The 18,799-nt window shown below is 51.8% G+C and overlaps 1 protein-coding gene across 1 annotated transcript in view; it reads left to right on the plus strand.

Annotated features, from left to right (window-relative positions):
• Window positions 1-18,799, plus strand: part of LOC119966923 (dynein heavy chain 8, axonemal-like) — a 1,786,259-nt gene that overhangs the window by 479,714 nt on the left and 1,287,746 nt on the right. The window contains exon 16 of the mRNA XM_038798881.1: window positions 9,419-9,538. Within this exon, the coding sequence (XP_038654809.1) occupies window positions 9,419-9,538 (120 nt within the window). The remainder of the gene's footprint in view (window positions 1-9,418; window positions 9,539-18,799) is intronic.

The following is an 18,799-nucleotide window of genomic DNA, read 5'->3' on the forward strand; positions in this document are numbered from 1 at the left end:
AGAGCGACGCATCAGAAGTAGCTCTGGCGGCCACCCTGAACCAAGCGGGCAGACCCGTGGCCTTCTTCTCCAGAACCCTCCAGGCTTCTGAACTCCGCCACCCCTCTGTGGAAAATGAAGCCCTGGCCATAGTCGAAGCGGTGCGACATTGGAGGCACTATTTGGCCGGCAGGAGGTTTACCCTCCTCACAGACCAACGGTCAGTAGCCTTCATGTTTGATAATGCACAAAGGGGCAAGATTAAGAATGGCAAGATCTTACGGTGGTGGATCGAGTTGTCCAAGTACAACTATGAGATCTTGTATCATCCTGGGACGCGCGCAGATAGACCGCCTCCGCTCCCTCCACACGGACCTCTGCCATCCAGGGGTGACCCGTCTCTACCATTTCATTAAGGCCCGCAACCTGCATTTCTCCATCGCGGAAGTCAGGACAGTAACCCGTGAGAGCCACATCTGCGCCGAGTGCAAACCGCACTTCTACCGCCCCGAGCGCGCACACCTGATCAAAGCATCCCGCCCCTTCGAACGTATCAGCATTGACTTCAAGGGGCCCCTTCCCTCTAACAACCGCAACATTTACTTCCTGACGGTAATTGACAAATTCTCCCGCTTCCCCTTCGCCATTCCATGCCCCGACATGACCACATCGACCGTCATTAAGGCCCTCCTCTCCATCTTCTCCCTGTTCGGCTACCCCGCGTACATACACAGCGATCGGTGGTCCTCCTTTATGAGCGACGAGCTGCGTCAATTCCTGCTCAACAGGGGCATTGCCTCTAGCAGGACGACCAGCTATAACCCCCGGGGTAACGGACAGGTCGAGCGGGAGAATGGTACCATCTGGAAGACCATACTACTGGCCCTCCGGTCCAGAGATCTCCCTATTTCCCGATGGCAAGAGGTTATCCCCGATTCCCTACATTCTATCCGCTCACTCCTCTGTACTGCAACAAATCAGACACCTCATGAACGTCTTCTTGTCTTCCCCAGGAAGTCGTCCTCCGGATCCCCTCTCCCGACGTGGCTGGCCTCCCCCGGACCCATCTTGCTCCGGAAGCATGTGCGGGTGCACAAGTCCGACCCGTTGGTGGAACAAGTCCAGTTACTCCACGCTAACCCGCAGTATGCGTATGTGGAGTACCCCGACGGTCGGCAGGACACGGTCTCCCTCCGGGACCTGGCACCCGCCGGCGTGCGGCCTCCCCCCCCTTCACCACAGACCCCCCCTATTTTTTTCCCCCCAGCACCCCACCCAGGTCACCCCTTCCCCATCCACGGTGTCTCCACAGCCAGCTCGGGTGACGGAGACTATTCAAGGACCATCGCTCCCGGACACCAGGACGTCAGCGGAACCACCACCATCGGCTGAACCGACGTCACCTACTCCACTGCGGCGGTCTGCCAGAATGTCACGGGCCACGAAAAGACTGATCGAATCGATTTAAATTTCAACAGCTCCATGGACTTTGTTGGGACTTTGTGTATATTGCTAATTGTCTGAGCCAGTGGGAAGCCAAAAATGCAATAAAAGAAAAGGAGAGAAAATTTTTGTTCTCCCGGCTGCTACTCATACCACCAGTTCTCCCCCCCCCCCCCCACCCTCGGCTCTCGTTGATACCCCCCCGGCTTCTTTCTCCGCAAGGGGTGAATGTGGTGGTATGATTTGCATAGCTGTCTGCCATTGGTGCAGAACACCGGCTTACCATTGGCCCTGGTCGGTCATGTGCCTCTCGACCGATTGGTTGAGACCAGTCATGTGACGGCTCTCTGATTGGTTGAGAGGCTGAGTTAACCACGCCTCCATACCGAGGTATAAATAGTCAGAACGCCCGGCGATCGTCCATTTTATTGTAGTCGACCGCAGGGCTAAGTTCTAGCTTATTAAAGCCTAACTTTTGTATAGCAACTCGTCTCTTGTGCAATTGATGGCTCATCACAAACCAGTAGCTACTCGCAGCAGGCGATACAGCCTACAGGATAGGGTCTTTATCGGATCGGCTATTTTCCACGGTGGATCTGAAGTCTGCATACCACCAGCTCCCAATCCGCCCGGAGGACCGCCACTACACGGCGTTCGAGGCCGGTGGCCGCCTCTTCCATTTCCTCCGGGTTCCCTTCGACGTCACTAACGGGGTTTCGGTGTTCCAACGAGCAATGGACCAAATGGTAGACCAGTACGGGCTGCGGGCCACGTTTCCATATCTGGACAATGTTCCCATCTGCGGCTATGACCAGCAGGACCACGACGCCAACCTCCACCGTTTTCTCTAGACGGCACAGAAATTAAACCTCATTTATAACAAGGAGAAATGCGTTTTCCGCACAAACAGACTGGCCATCCTCGGCTACGTCGTGGAGAACGGAGTCCTGGGCCCAGACCCGGACCGCATGCGCCTGCTCTTAAAACTCCCCCTCCCTCATTGCCCCAAGGCCCTCAAACGGTGCTTGGGGTTCTTTTCATACTACGCCCAGTGGGTCCCCCAATATGCGGACAAAGCCCGCCCACTCTTTGAGGCCACACGATTTCCCCTGTCTGCTGAGGCGCGCCAGGCCTTCAGCTGCATCAAGGAGAACATCGCCAAAGCAGCCATGCGGACGGTGGATCAATCCACTCCGTTTCAGGTTGAGAGCGACACCTCAGAGGTAGCTCTAGCAGCCACTTTAAATCAGGCAGTGAGGCCCGTTGCATTTTTCTCCCGTACCCTATCCGTTTCAGAACTCCGACACTCCTCTGTCGAGAAGGACGCGCAAACCATCGTGGAGGCTGTTCGTCACTGGAGGCACTACCTCACAGGTAGGAGGTTCACCCTTATCACCGACCAACGATTGGTTGCCTTTATGTTTGACACCTCGCAAAGGGGCAAAATAAAAAATGATAAAATCCTTCAGTGGAGGATCGAACTCTCCACCTATAGGTACGATATGAAATGAGAATCGCTTATTGTCACGAGTAGGCTTCAATGAAGTTACTGTGAAAACCCCCGAGTCGCCACATTCCGGCGCCTGTTCGGGAAGGCTGTTACGGGAATCGAACTGTGCTGCCGGTCTGCTTGGTCTGCTTTCAAAGCCAGCGATTTAGCTCTGTGGGGGGTTTGGGTGCTTTCCTCTTCTGCGGTTTCACTTGGGTACATGTTCCCTGAACGTATCTCTGTGCTGTTTCATTTAATTCCTGCCAATTGGGGCTGTTTTCCTCATCTAACTGTGTCCCAAAGGTGCTTTGGAACCCATTCTGTTACGGAAAGCAGAGACTGCAGTTCTGCAATCTGCTTCCGGCATTTTGCGTGGTCCACTGAGCTTTGCCTCTGCTCTGTGGTGGCAGCATGCCTGGCCCATCCAGGCCGGGCCACACCAGGAAATGCGCGCCGGCGGGGAGCCACGTCGAAGGGCAGCATTCTCAGTTGTCCGCCTCCACTCCTGCTGTACCATCTGGGGAAACACCTAGACGTGGTGGTAGGGCCCGTAAGGCCAAAATGTTAGACATGTAGTAAGTTGGCACGGGTGCAGGGCACAGATTAGTAATAGGGGCTAGGGCACTTGTCTTTCAATGTCACTATTAAAGTTCTTACACCAAACCTATATTCGCCTGTCCTATGTCCGGTACCTGCGGGGGCCGTGAGGGGGCACAGTGATGGTGTTCGAAATTCATTACAAGGGTGAGGCCGGGTGTGCCCCCCCCACCCCCCCCCCCCCCACCCCAAGCACGCCGTCATCCTCAGCGCTCCGACGCCTGCTGCCCCACATGTGCATGTGATGGAGTGTCCATGGCGCATAGAGGGGACACCGAGGTGGGGGGGGGGGGGGGGGGGGGTGTTTCAGATATGGCCATGAGTCAGACATTCAGTTGCGATCCATAGCTCACAGCTTACCGCAGAGCGGGTTGTCATCCAACATGGCACTGTTCACACCAGCTGACGGAAGTTAATGTGTGACACGATTAACGATGTGCCGCAGGTATAGGGTTGCGTGAGAGTGGTGCTGTGTGTGGTAGGGTTGTGCGATGGTGTGGGGGGGGGCGGTGCTGGGTGGTGCCTTTGTGCGCGATCGATGGTGCGAGTGCCCTGCACAACGATGCCCTCCCCCTAGCGTGCGAAACGTGCGGCGACGACACCTCGCGTGCTCGCTGTCCCTGCCGGTGGCGTCGTGCAGCCTCCCGACCATATCCCACACCCCGGTGGTGTCTGTGCCCCGCCGCCCTCCCATCCTCCCCCTTCTCCTCCTCCTCCTCCTCATCATCATCCTCATCCTCATGTTCAGAGGCGTCGCCCTCATCGGGCTCACCTGGTTCATCCTCCTCCATGACATCGCCCCTCTGTTGTGCAATGTTGTGAAGAACTTCCCTCTGTTTCCCGCCCGTTCATATATCTGTCCAGATGCTTCTTAAATGATGCTATCGTGCCCGCCTCTACCACCTCCGCTGGCAAAGCGTTCCAGGCACCCACCACCCTCTGCGTAAAAAACATTCCACGCACATCTCCCTTAAACTTTCCCCCTCTCACCTTGAAATCGTGACCCCTTGGAATTGACACCCCCACTCTTGGAAAAGGCTTGTTGCTATCCACCCTGTCCATACCTCTCATAATTTTGTAGACCCCTCAACCTCTCGTCTTTCCAACGAAAACAATCCTAATCTACTCAACCTTTCTTCATGTGACAAAGATTCTTCCGACCCTGTCGGGATCGTACTGCAGAGCGCATCCGGAGCAGTCCAGGCATGGGAACCTCATCTTGAGGAGGCCGAAGCACCTCTCCACGAAACCCCTGGTTGCAGCATGGGCCTCATTGTAGCGGGTCTCCGCGTTGGTCTGTGGCCTCCGTATATGTGTCATCAGCCACGGCCGCAACGGATAGCCCCTGTCGCCCAGCAACCAGCCCCTCATCTGGGGTGGGGGGGAGGTGACCCTTGAAAATAGCGGGTATGAAGGACTGTGCCAGTATATATGAAGGCGTCATGCACGCTGCCCGGGTATTGGCACACATGTGTATTATTGGCATTTGATGGTCGCAGACCACCTGTTCGTTCATTGAGTAGTTCCCCTTCCTCTTCAGGAAGACGTCCCTGTTCTCCGACGGTGCACACAGGTTGACGTGCACCCCACCAACGACGCCTTGGACCATCGGGATCCCGATCATTGAGGCGAATTCCATTGCCCTGGCAGCCTGGTGTGCGTGGTACTCCGGGAAATCTGTGTATTCTCCCGTGATAGCATATAGGCCGTTGGTAATGGCCTGGATGCACCGGTGCACCGATGTCTGAGAGATTCCACATAGGTCCCCGCTTGGCGCCTGGAAGGAACCCGTCACAAAAAAATTGAGGGCAACCATGACCTTCACTCTCACAGGTATGGCATGTCCTCCCCCCATTCAACATGGAGACAGGTGCGCCACTAGATGGCATATATGTCCCACTGTCTCATGGCTCAATCGGAGTCTCCTCCTGCATGCCGCTTCCGTTTGGTCCTCGAAAGAAATGCGGTCCCAGTACAGACGATGCCGCATGGGACGCCTCGGCCGCCTTGGCACAACCACCTGCTCGTGCTCCTCCCCTGGTGCCCCATCAGGATCTGAGTCGTCGACCTCTTCCTGGCCGACGATGTGGGGGTCATTTTCACACTCTTGGACCTGTCGGGCATGAGGGCCTGCAGCAGGAATGCCTGGCACGGGGCCCTCTGCAGCCACTCCCTCTGCTGCATCCGCCTCTGCAGCATCCTCACTGAACCGCCTGGGTCGCCTGCACCAAATGTCAATCTGCATGGCAGCTGCTACCTCCACGGCGGCAAACATTGATGGCTGTTGTGCAAACATCACAAACTTGAAGGGTGGGGTTGTTGGGAGGGAGAGACAATGACATTTGTTAGGAGGGCGCTTTGGCGCGTAGGCAGCCAGAGCCCTTTGGATTAATGGGTGCCCGACTCCCTGGACATGGTTCATTCACGCAAGCACTGATACACCTGGCCACAGTATCCGTTTCCCGTCCAGTTCCCCCGTCCCTTCTCACTTCTGCACCAGAGGCCACAGCCCTTCACCATGGCATCAAATAGGAAGGGTGTCTTCGCCACCTTCCTGCCATGACACTCCAGCTGGGGTCTCGGTCCTGTGGGTACCCGTGGAGCCCCCCCCCCCTCCCCCCCCCCCCCCTCCCCCCCCCCTCCTCAACCCAGCATGCCAATGGTGGCATCATTTTCACCACCACTCCCCCTTCTCCTTCCCCCTTCTCCCCTCTCCTTCCCCCCTCTCCTTCCCCCTCTCCTTCCCCCCTCAACCTTCCCCTCAACCTTCCCCTCCCCTTCAACCCCTCTTCTTCCCCCTCCCCTTCCACTCAGCCTTTCCCCTCCCCTCCCCCCTCTTCTTCCCCCTCCCTTCCCCCTCCCCTTCCTCCTCCCCTTCCCCCCTCTCCTTCCCCCACCCCCTTCCCCCTCCCCTTCCACTCCCCCTTCCCCCTCTCCTTCCCCCTCCCCTTCCCTTCCCCTCCTCCTTCCCCTTCTCCTTCCCCCTCCCCTTCCCCCCTCTCCTTTCCCCTCCCCTTCCCCCTCCCCTTCCCCCTCCCCTTCCCCCTCTCCTTCCCCACCTCCTTCCCCCTCCCCTTCCACTCCCCCTTCCCCCTCCCCCTTCCCTTCCCCTCCTCCTTCCCCCTTCTCCTTCCCCCTCCCCTTCCCCCCTCTCCTTCCCCCTCCCCTTCCCCCTCCCCTTCCTCCTCTCCTTCCCCCTCCCCTCCCCTTCCCCCTTCTCCTTCCCCTCCCCTTCCCCCTTTTCCTTCCCCTCCCCTTCCCCTTTTCCTTCCCCTCCCCTTCCCCTTTTCCTCCCCCTCCCCCTCCCCATTCTCCTTCCCCCACCCCCGCCTTCCCCTTCTCCTTCCCCTTCTCCTTCCCCTCCCCTTCCCCCTTCTCCTTCCCCCTCCCTCTTCTCCTTCCCCCTCCCCTTCCCCTTCTCCTTCCCCCTCCCTCTTCTCCTTCCCCCACCTCCTTCCCCCTCCCCTTCCACTCCCCCTTCCCCTCTCTTTCCCCCTCCCCTTCCCTTCCCCTCCTCCTTCCCCTTCTCCTTCCCCCTCCCCTTCCCCCTCCCCTTCCTCCTCTCCTTCCCCCTCCCCTCCCCTTCCCCTTCCCCCTTCTCCTTCCCCTCCCCTTCCCCCTTCTCCTTTCCCTCCCCTTCCCCCTTCTCCTTCCCCTCCCCTTCCCCCTTATCCTTCCGCTCCCCTTCCCCCTTTTCCTTCCCCTCCCCCTTCCCCCACCCCTTCCGCCTTCCCCATTCTCCTTCCCCCACCCCCGCCTTCCCCTTCTCCCTCCCCTTCCCCCTTCTCCTTCCCCTCCCCTTCCCCCTTCTCCTTCCCCCTCTCTCTTCTCCTTCCCCCTCCCCTTCCCCCTTCTCCGCCCCCACCCCCTTCCCCTACTCCAGCCCCCACTCATTCCCCCTTCCCCCTCCCCTTCCTCCCTCTCATTTCCCCTCCCCAATCCCCCTCTCCTTCTCCCACCCTTCCCCCTCCCCTTCCCTCTTCTCCTTCTCCCTCCTCCTTCTCCCCCCGCCCCCTTCCCCCTCTCCTTTCCCCTCTACCTCCCCTTCTCCTTCCTCTTTCCCCTTCTCTTTTCCACACCCCATCCTCCTTAGCCCTGTCCTCACCCGCTAACCACCCCCCCAACCCCCCCCCCCCAACCACCCCTCCCCCAAACCCCCACCCCCATGGGGGATCGCGTCATACATTTCAGAGAGCCCCCCCCCCCCCCACCCCACCCACCCCACCCACCATCACTGGCCGTTCACGCAACTTCCTGCTTCCTGGGGTGGGGCCGCCCACTCACCTCCCTCATCCACATCGTCAGCCAGTCGTGCTGATAAATAAATTTATTCAGTCGGTGGGGGGGAGGGAGGGAACAGCAACAGCGTGGCCTAGTCTCACGCCATCGGGATTTCAGCCCATCCGGGCCGCAGAATAGCGGGGGGCCGGGAGAATCGCCTCTATTGCTTGCTTGGCAGATTCTCTGGCATGTGTGGGGCCGACATCAAGTACGCTGTTCTCGCCAGTTGGGAGAATGGCGGAACGGCGTCGGAACGGCAACGTGAGAAAAAGTGGCATGCTCAGCGATTCTCCCAGATGACACATCATGGGTGAATCGTACCCAACATGGGTAGAAATTGACTTCAGTGGATATGAAGATAAAGAAGGTTTGTCGTGTTTAATTGTTGAATTTCAAAGGGAAGTAAGTAGGTGTTTAAAGCTGAGAAAAGATGATAAATAAATCAGGCACCAAATCAGTTATTGAATTTTAGTTTACCTAAAGATGGTGATGGCTAGAAGGAGAACATAAAAGATTTTTTATCCTGGGAAAGGTCAATTTCAAAGAAGGATAAGGACAATGAGGAACGAGGAAAGAGAAAAACATGTTTAAAGAGATATTGGGAGCTATGTGTGAATGCAACCATGTAACACCTCCTGATAAGAGTGCTCTGGACTGGGATAGAAGTGTGAAGAAGCAAAGGAGCCTCTAGCTACCCCAGAGAAGTTTCTGTTTATTCAAGAAAGCAAGTTTATTAATTTCCACAGACAAGTGGGAGTGAAAGATAAGCCCGATGAAATATCTTTCCCCCAGCAACAGTGGATTGTGCTTTGTTGCTAGAATTATTTTAGACTAAAATAATTTTGATAATGACTGTTGCCGAAAATGGTGTTTATTTGAGTAGGATGCTCTTTATATGGGCCGGTGCAGATTCGGTGGGCCAAATGGCCTCCTTCTGCACTGTAAATTCTATGATTCTCTGATTTACATAGTACAATTAGTCCAACAGAATATTCCCCCAAAAGATTCCAACTTGGTTAGACTCATAAATAAACACAGTTTTCGGCAACAGTTATTATCATCTACCATATCTCCGGAACGTCCACTTAACCTTTTTGGATACCAAGGGCAATTTAGCGTGGCCAATTGGCCTAGCCCGCACATCTTTGGACTGTGGGAGGAAACCGGAGCACCCGGAGGAAACCCACGCACACATGGGGAAAATGTTCAGACTCCGCACAGACAGTGACCTAGCCGGGGATCGAACCTGGGACCCTGGAGCTGTGAAGCAACTGTGCTGCCCACTGTAATTAAATGTAATCTTTTATTTATTTATTTATTTATTTATTTATTTATTTTCTTTTGTTAATAAATGTTTTCATGTAATATAATCATCCAAAAGCGTTTCTGGAATTTGTGGCTCCTGACTTCAAAATATTTTCTCATGGTAAAATACAAAGAGAAAATAGTTGCAATCACTTGTCAAATTTCACTTTTGGGATTTGGTTTGTACAATGCTTTCCACCTGTTGGATCTTAACATTTACACTTAATCTATACTTACACAATAGGAAAAATATATCCTTTCATGTTGAGTTATCGAATGTCTTTCCTTTTAGATTATTTTGTCATTTTGATTATCTCTCTACAGCACTATCAAATTAATAAAGAGGACCCACCACTGGCTAGAAACATGCCTCCTATAGCCGGAAAGATACTGTGGGTGAGACAGCTCTTCAGACGTATTCACGAGCCTATTGACTATTTTTATGTAAGTAATTCTACCATAAAATAATGAAGTTATGTCTCAATTGAGGACATCCTCCGCACTGCTTGGAGTCTGTGGACTGGTCCATGTCGCGGCAGCTAACCAGGACGAGTATGCAACCACTGTCACAGACTTTCTCAGTAAGTGTGCCAAGGTCTGTGTATCAAAGAAGACAATACAAGTATTCCCCAATCGGAAATCCTGGCTCAACCAAAGGGTTCACTCCCTGCTGAAGTTCCGGACGGAGGTGTTCAAGTCTGACGACCCTGACCAACATAAGAATTCCAGACAGGATGTACGGAAAGCCATCAAAGAACAAAGAAAAGTACAGCACAGGAACAGGCCCTTCGACCCTCCAAGCCTGCGGCGACCATGCTGCCTGTTTAAAGTAAAATCTTCTCAATTTCCTGGATCCGTATCCCTCTATTCCCATCCTATTCACCTATTTGTCGAGATGCCCCTTAAACGTCACGATCGTTTTTGCTTCCACCATCTCTTCCGGCAGCGTGTTTATTCAACCTCTCCTCATAGATAATGCCTTCCATACCAGGCAACATCCTGGTAAATCTCTTCTGCACCCTCTCTAAAGCCTCCACATCCTTCTGGTAGTGTGGTGACCAAATTTGAACGCTATACTCCAAGTGTGGCCTAACTAAGGTTCTATACAGCTACAACATGACTTGCCAATTTTTATACTCAATGTCCCGGCCAATGAAGGCAAGCATGACATATGCCTTCTTGACTACCTTCTCCACCTGTGTTGCCCCTTTCAGTGACCTGTGGACCTGTACACTGTTGCTCGTTCTGAGTAAGTGTGTTTAACACTCCTCCAGCAGAGGAAGTGCACTTAACACTCGCTTGGCTCTGTTTCTCGTTTCTATGCTCTGGAGTCACCAGGTGCCGTAAGAGACACCGTCACAAGCATCAAGGTCAAGTTCAAAGCAATAAAGCTATACACCAATTAGTAAGTCCAAACAGTTAGAGTTTATTATAACAATTATAATAAATACTCATGCACACGCTAAAGACTAACTTACTTCTACCATTAAACGACTAATACTTATCTAAGAAGGAACAGGCAAGGTGAGGGAACAAGGCCTTCGTTCCGTTCTGGTCTGCAACTTCTTGTTACTACTGGTCGGCACGGGTATAAGTAATGCCTGGGTCAAGGTAGCGATCGTCGTTTGGCACTTACTTATCGATGGCTGCTGCTCGACGGCTGGTGTAAAAGACAGGAGTCTGGAGGCTGGAGTCGGAGGCCGGAGACAGGAGACCGAACCATGTGCGGGACCTTTTTTATAGGTCCCAGGAGGTCCGTGCCCCTTGGGGCGGGCTTCCTCACCTGCTGGGGATCGATTGGGCCTTTTCCCAATCGATATGATTTGAACCCCCCTATCCTAGGGTCGTTCCTTGATGGCTGGGGCGGTTCTTAGGACTCATTGTCCCTGTTTCGCTGGCTCCAGCGTGTCTGCTTCGCTTTTGAAAGTATCGATTGATACTTGAGTGTATCTATTGTGCCCGGGATTGTCCCGGTATCACCTCATTAGTATGTAAACTGTTTTCCCATTTACAGCGCTGCCTGAACTCTGCAGCTGTTGGGAAACCGGTTTTTGCAAGTGTCTCAATGCTGACTGCTGCTTCTGCAAGCTGTTTGCTCTTTACTATGTCCATTTTTCCCTGTATTTTTTGCAGTCTTCCATTTTGTGTTACTGGTGTCCATCTTAGATGGCTACAACACCTAGATCTCTCTGTCAATACTCTTGAGGGTTCTACCATTCACTGTATATTCCCTCCCTGTATTAGACCTTCCAAAATGCATTACCTCACATTTTCCTGGATTAAACTCCATCTGCCATCTCTCCGCCCAAGTCTCCAAACAATCTAAATCCTACTGTAGCCTCAGAGTTCTCATTGCGATCCGCAATTCCACCATCCTTTGTGTCGTCTGCAAGCTTACTAATCAGACCAGTTACATTTTCCTCCAAATCATTTTTATATACTACGAACAGCAAAGGTCCCAGCACTGATCCCTGTGGAACACCACTAATCACAGCCATCCAATCAGAAAAGCACCCTTCCATTGCTACTCTCTGCCTTCCATGACCTATCCAGTTCTGTATCCATCTTGCCAGCTCACCTCTGATCCTGTGTGACTTCACCTTTTGTACTAGTTTGCCATGAGGGACCTTGTCAAATGCTTTACTGAAGTCCATATAGACAACATCCACTACCATACCTGCATCAATCATCTTTGTGGCCTCCTCGAAAAACTCTATCAAGTTAGTGAGACACGTCCTCCCCTTCATAAAACCTTGCTGCCTCTCGCTAATACGTCCACTTTCTTCCAAATGGGAGCAGATCCTGTCTCGAAGAATTCTCTCCAGTAATTTCCCTACCTCTGACGTAATGCTCACCGGCCTGTAGTTCACACGGTTATCCTTGCTGCCCTTCTTAAACAAAGGAACAACATTGTCTATTCTCCAGTCCTCCGGGAAATCACCTGACAACAGTGAGAATCCAAAGATTCCTCTCTTGCCTCCTTCAGTATTCTGAGATAGATCCCATCAGGCCCTGGGGACTTATCTACCTTAATATTTTTCAAGATGCCCAACACAGCATCTTTTTGGATCTCAATGTGACCCAGGCTATCTGCACACCCTTCTCCACACTTAGCATCCACAAATTCCTTCTCTTTGGCGAATACTAATGCAAAGTATTCATTTAGTACCGCACCCATTTCCTCTGGCTCCAAATATAGATTCTCTCCCCTGTCCTTCAGTGGGCCAACCCTTTTCCTGGCAACCTCTTACTTTTTATGTACATGTCAAAACCCTTGGGATTTTCCTTAACCCTATTTGCCAATTACTTTTCATGACCCCTTTTAGCCCGCCTGAGTCCTTGCTTAAGTTTGTTCCTATTTTCCTTACATTGCACATTGGCTTCATCTGATCCCAGCCTTCTACCCCTGACAAATGCCTCCTTTTCCCTTTTGACTAGGCCTACAATATCTCTCATTATCCAAGTTCCCGAAATTTGCCGTATTTATTTATCCTTCTTCCTCACAGAAAGAGGTCGGTCCTGAATTCCTTTCAACTGACATTTGAAAGTCTCATACATGTCATATGTTGATTTACCCTCAAATATCCGCCCTCAATCTAGGTTCTTCAGTTCCCGCCTAATCTTGTTGTAATTAGCCTTCCCCCAATTTAGCACATTCATCCGAGAACCACTCTTATCCTTGTCCACCAGCACTTTAAACTTACTGAATTGTGGTCACTGTTCCCAAAATGCTCACCCACTGAAACTTCTACCACCTGGTTGGGCACATTCCCCAATACCAGGTTTAGTACAGCCCCTTCCCAAGGTGGACTATGTACATATTGTTTTAAGAAGCTCTCCTGGATGTGCCTTACAAAGTCTGCCCCGTCCAGGCCACGAGCACTAAGTGAGTCCCGGTCAATATTGGGGAAGTTAAAGTCTCCTATCACAACAACCCTGTTGCTTTTACTCGTTTCCAAAATCTGTCTACCTATCTGCTCCTCTCCTGCTGGCTGTTGGGAAGCCTGTAGTTCCCCAACATTGTGACTTCACCTTTCTTATTTCTGATCTCTACCGATATAGCCTCGCTGCCCTATGCGGTGTCCTCCCATAGTACAGTTGTGATATTCTCCCTAACCAGTAGCGCAACTCCGCCACCCCTTTTACATCCCCCTCTATCCTGCCTGAAACATCTAAATCCTGGAACGTTTAGCTGCCAATCCTGTCCTCTCAACCAGGTCTCTGTAATGGCATAAAAATCATAGTTCCAAGTATGGCAATCATTAGCTAGTGGTGTCCCTCAGGAATCATGTTGGGCCCACAATTGTTCACAATTTACATGAATGATTTGGAGTTGGGGACCAAGTGCAATGAGTCCAAGTTTGCAGACGACACTAAGATGAGTGGTAAAGTAAATAGTGCAGACGATACCGGAAGTCTGCAGAGGGATTTGGATAGGTTAAGTGAATGGGCTAGGGTCTGGCAGATGAAATGAATGGGCTAGGGTCTGGCAGATGAAATGCAATGTTGACAAATGTGAAGTTATCCATTTTGGTAGGAATAACAGCAAAAGGGATTATTATTTAAATGATAAAATATTAAAGCATGCTGCTGTGCTGAGACCTGGGTGTGCTAGTGCATGAGACGAATGTTGGTTTACAGGTGCAACAGCTGATTAAGAAGGCTGGTTTAGCTCACTGGGCTAAATCGCTGGCTTTTAAAGCAGACCAAGCAGGCCAGCAACACGGTTCGATTCCCTTACCAGCCTCCCCGAACAGGCACCGGAATGTGGTGACTAGGGGCTTTTCACAGTAACTTCATTGAAGCCTACTCGTGACAATAAGCGATTTTCATTTCATTTCATTGCTATAGGGATGGAGTTTAACACTAGGTAGGTTATGCTGCAATTGTATCAGGTGTTAGTGAGGCCACACCTGGAGTATTGTGTTCAATTTTGGTCTTAGCTGTGAAAGGACGTACTGATGCTGGAGGGTGTGCAGAGAAGATTCACTAGGTTAATCCCAGAGCTGAAGGGGTTGGATTATGAGGAGAGGTTGAGTAGACTGGGACTGTACTAATTGGAATTCAGAAGGATGTGGAGAGATCTTATAGAAACATGTAAAATTATGAAGGGAATAGATAGGATAGATGTGGGCAGGTTGTTTCCACTGGCGGGTGAAAGCAGAACTAGTGGGCATTGCCTCAAAATAAAGGAAAGTAGATTTAGGACTGAGCTTAGGAGGAACTTCTTCACCGAAAGGGTTGTGAATCTATGGAATTCCTTGCCCAGTGAAGCAGTTGAGGCTCCTTCATTAAATGTTTTTAAGATAAAGATAGATATTTTTTTGAAGAATAAAGGAATTAAGGGTTATGGTGTTCAGGCCGGAAAGTGGAGCTGAGTCCACAAAAGATCAGCTATGATCTCATTGAATGACAGAGCAGGCTTGAGGGGCCAGATGGCCTACTCCTGCTCCTAGTTCTTATGTACTAATCCACGCTCTAAGTTCATCTGCCTTACCTGTTATACTTCGTGCAGTTAAACATATGCCCTTCAAGCCACCAGCCCCGCTGTTTTCAGCAATATCACCCTTTCTGCTCTTCTTCAGAGCCATACTGGCCCTATTCCCTAGTTCTCCTGCAATGTTTTCACCTTCTGACCTATTGCTCCAATACCCACCCTCCAGTCCGACACTAGCAAACCTCGCGGCCAGGATATTTATGCCTCTCTGGTTTAGATTCAATTCGTCCTTCTTATATAGGTCACACCTGCCCCAGAAGTGCTCCCAGTGGTCCAGATAACTGAAATCCTCCCTCCTTCACCAGCTGGTTAGCCACAGGGTGCAAAAAGATACTACCACATCAAACTAGAGTCTTTATTCAACCATACTAACCCATGATGACTATAGCAGGGTTGACACAAGATCACAGGCTATAAAGCAAGGCCAAGCGGAATATCTGGGGCTAGAGCATTCCTACCCGATGGTCTGAACAGGTTCTATGCCCGCTTTGAGCAGTCAGCAAATGCATCAGTGCCACCCGCCCCAACAGCCCTGGACACACCCATACCCACTATTAAAGCCTGAGAGGTAAGAACTGCCACCTTGAAAGTGAATCTGTGGAAAGCGGCAGGCCCCGAAGGAGTCCCTGGGCGAGCAGTCAGAGCCTGCGCAAACTAGCTGGTGAGTGTGTTCGCAGATATCTTCAACACCTCACTCCTCCGCTCTGAGATCCCCACCTACTTCAAGAAGACCACCATAATCCAGTACCAAAGAAGAACAAAGTAGTCTGTCTCAACGACTACCGAAAGGTGGCCCTGACATCTGTTATCATGAAATGCTTCGAGCGGCTAGCCATGAGACGGACCACTGCCAGCCTAACAGACCGTCTCAATCCACTGCAGTTTGCCTATCACCGTAACCGGTCTACAGCAGATGCTAGCTCCCTGGCTCTACAATCAACACTCGAACACCTCGACAACAAGGGGACCTATGTAAGACTGCTGTTCATAGACTACAGCTCCTCCACAATAGTCCTCAACACCGGGGCCCCATAAGGATGTCCTCTACTGAACTCCCTATACACACATGACTGTGTGGCAAGATTTAACTCCAACTCAATCTCTAAGTTTGCGGATGATTCGACTGGTGGGCCGCATCTCAACCAACGACGAATTAGACTACAGAACATAGAACATAGAAAACACAGCCCAGAACAGGCCCTTCGGCCCAGAATGTTGTGCCGAACTTTTGTCCTAGATTAAAAACAAATCAATCTACACCTCAGCATTCTACCGTAATCCATGTACCTATCCAATAACCGCTTGAAGGTCCCTAATATTTCCGACTCAACTACTTCCACAGGCAGTGCATTCCATAGCCCCACTACCCTCTGGGTAAAGAACCTACCTCCGACATCCCCCCTTTATCATCCACCATTCACCTTATATTTATGTCCCCTTGTAATGGTTTGTTCCACCCGAGGGAAAAGTCTCTGACTGTCTACTCTATCTATTCCCCTAATCATCTTATAAACCTCTATCAAGTCGCCCCTCATCCTTCTTCGTTCTAATGAGAAAAGGCCTGGAATGATGAAGTGTAGATCAATTTGTTCTCTGGGTTATGGGGATAGGGTGGAGGTATTGACCTTGGGTAGGGTGCTCTTTCCAAGAGCCGGTGCAGACTCGATGGGCCTTGTTTCCTCAGCCTTACATAAGTATCCTTCTTCCTCTTAACAAGGCATTCAACCTCTCTTGCCAATCATGGTTCGCTCACTCCACCATCTCTTCCCTGCCTGACAGGGACATACATATCAAGGACACGTAGTATCTGTTCCTTGAACAAGTTCAACATTTCAATTGTGTCTTTCCCTGACAGCCTATGTTTCCAACTTATACACTTCAGTACTTGTCTGACAGCATCATATTTACCCTTCCCCCAATTGCACACATCTATCCCTCTCCATTACTAAAGTGAAAGTCACAGAATAGTGGTCAGTATCTCCAAAATGCACCCCGACTAACAAATTTATCACTTGCCCTGGTTCATTACCAAGGACCAAATCCAATATGGCCTCCCCTCTGGTCGGACAATCTACATACTGTGTTAGAAAAGCTTCCTGGACACACTGCACAAACACCACCCCATCCAAACTATTTGAGCTGAAGAGTTTCCACTCAATATTTGGGAAGTTGAAGTCACCCATGACTGCTACCCTGTGACTTCTGCACCTTTCCAAAATCTGTTTCCCAATCTGTTCCTCCACATCTCTGCTGCGACTGATATAGAAAACTCCCAACAAGGTGACTGCTCCTTTCCTATTTCTGACTTCAACCCATACTACCTCAGTGGGCAAATCCTCCCCGAACTGCCTTTCTGCCGCTGTTATACTATCTCTTTTTAAAAAAAATAATTTTTATTGAAATTTTTACAAAATATAAACATCTCAACTCTATTAACAAAACAACCGCGGTAACACCCCAAGAACAATACCCACCCAACTTCAAAAGCAACTACAAACAAAAGAAAAGAACAAAGGAACACCCCAACAACAAAAGGGAAAGAGATAACACCTGCCACATCCCACAAACCCATGTACACAGTTCTCCCTCCGATCCAACCCCACCCCGCCCCCCTCCCTCCCTCCCAGCTGCTGCTGCCGGCCTATTTCCCTACCGTTCTGCCAGGAAGTCCAGGAAAGGCTGCCACCGCCTAAAGAACCCTTGTACTGAACCCCTCAGGGGCAAATTTAACCTTCTCCAATTTAATGAACCCCACCATATCATTGATCCAGGCCTCCAAGCTTGGGGGCCTCGCATCCTTCCATTGGAGCAAGATCCTCCGCCGGGCTATGAGGGACGCAAAGGCCAGAACACCGGCTTCTTTCGCCTCCTGCACTCCGGCTCCACTGCAACCCCAAAAATTGCGAGTCCCCAGCCTGGCTTGACCCTGGATCCCACCACCCTCGACACCATCCTTGCTACCCCCTTCCAAAACTCCCCCAGCGCTGGGCACGCCCAAAACATATGGGCGTGGTTCGCTGGGCCCCCCGAGCACCTGGCACACCTGTCTTCGCCCCCGAAAAACCTACTCATCCTCGTCCCAGTCATGTGGGCCCTATGCAGCACCTTGAACTGTATGAGGCTAAGCCTCGCACAGGAAGAGGAGGAATTCACTCTCTGCAGCGCATCCGCCCACATCCCCTCCTCAATCTCCTCACCCAGCTCCTCTTCCCATTTCCCCTTCAGTTCCTCCACCGAGGCCCCGTCTACCTCCTGCATCACTCGGTATATGTCCGAAATCCTCCCTCCTCCAACCCACACACCCGAGAGCACCCTGTCTCGCACCCCACGTGGGGGCAGCAAGGGGAACCCCTCCACCTGATGCCTGGCAAACGCCCTCGCCTGCATGTACCTAAACATGTTCCCCGGGGGGTGCCCAAACTTCCCCCCTAACTCCCCCAAGCTCGCGAACCTCCCCTCCACAAACAGGTCCCTGAACCTCCTAACCCCTGCCCTGTGCCAGCCCAGAAATCCGCCATCAATGCTCCCTGGGACAAACCGATGGTTCCCCCGTATCGGGGCCTCCATCGAGCCCCCCACTTCTCCCCATTGCCCCCAAATTTTGAGGGTAGCCGCCACCACCGGGCTCGTGGTATACCTCGTTGGAGGGAGCGGCAACGTCGCCATTACCAGCGCCTCCAGGCTCGTGCCCACACATGACGCCGCCTCCATCCTCTTCCATGCTGCCCCTTCCTCATCCATTACCCACTTACGCACCATCGCTGCGGTGGCAGCCCAATAGTACCCACAGAGGTTGGGCAACGCCAGCCCCCCCTATCTCTGCCCCGTTCCAGGAACACTCTTCTCATCCTCGGTGTCCCATGCGCCCACACAAATTCCGTGATACTTCTGTTGACAGTCCTAAAAAAGGCCTTCGGGATAAGGATGGGGAGGCACTGGAACAGGAACAAAAACCTTGGGAGCACCGTCATCTTAACGGACAGCACCCTCCCCGCCAGTGACAGCGGTAACATATCCCACCTCTTAAACTCCTCCTCCATCTGCTCCACCAACCTTGTGAGGTTGAGCTTGTGCAGGGCCCCCCAACTCCCAGCCACCTGGACCCCTAGATACCTGAAGCTCTTCCCTGCCTGCTTCAGTGGGAGCCTACCAATCCCCTCCTCTTGATCCCCCGGGTGCACCACAAACAACTCACTCTTGCCCAGGTT

Source organism: Scyliorhinus canicula, chromosome 6, assembly GCF_902713615.1.
Source record: "Scyliorhinus canicula chromosome 6, sScyCan1.1, whole genome shotgun sequence".
NCBI classification, from domain to species: Eukaryota; Metazoa; Chordata; class Chondrichthyes; order Carcharhiniformes; family Scyliorhinidae; genus Scyliorhinus; species Scyliorhinus canicula.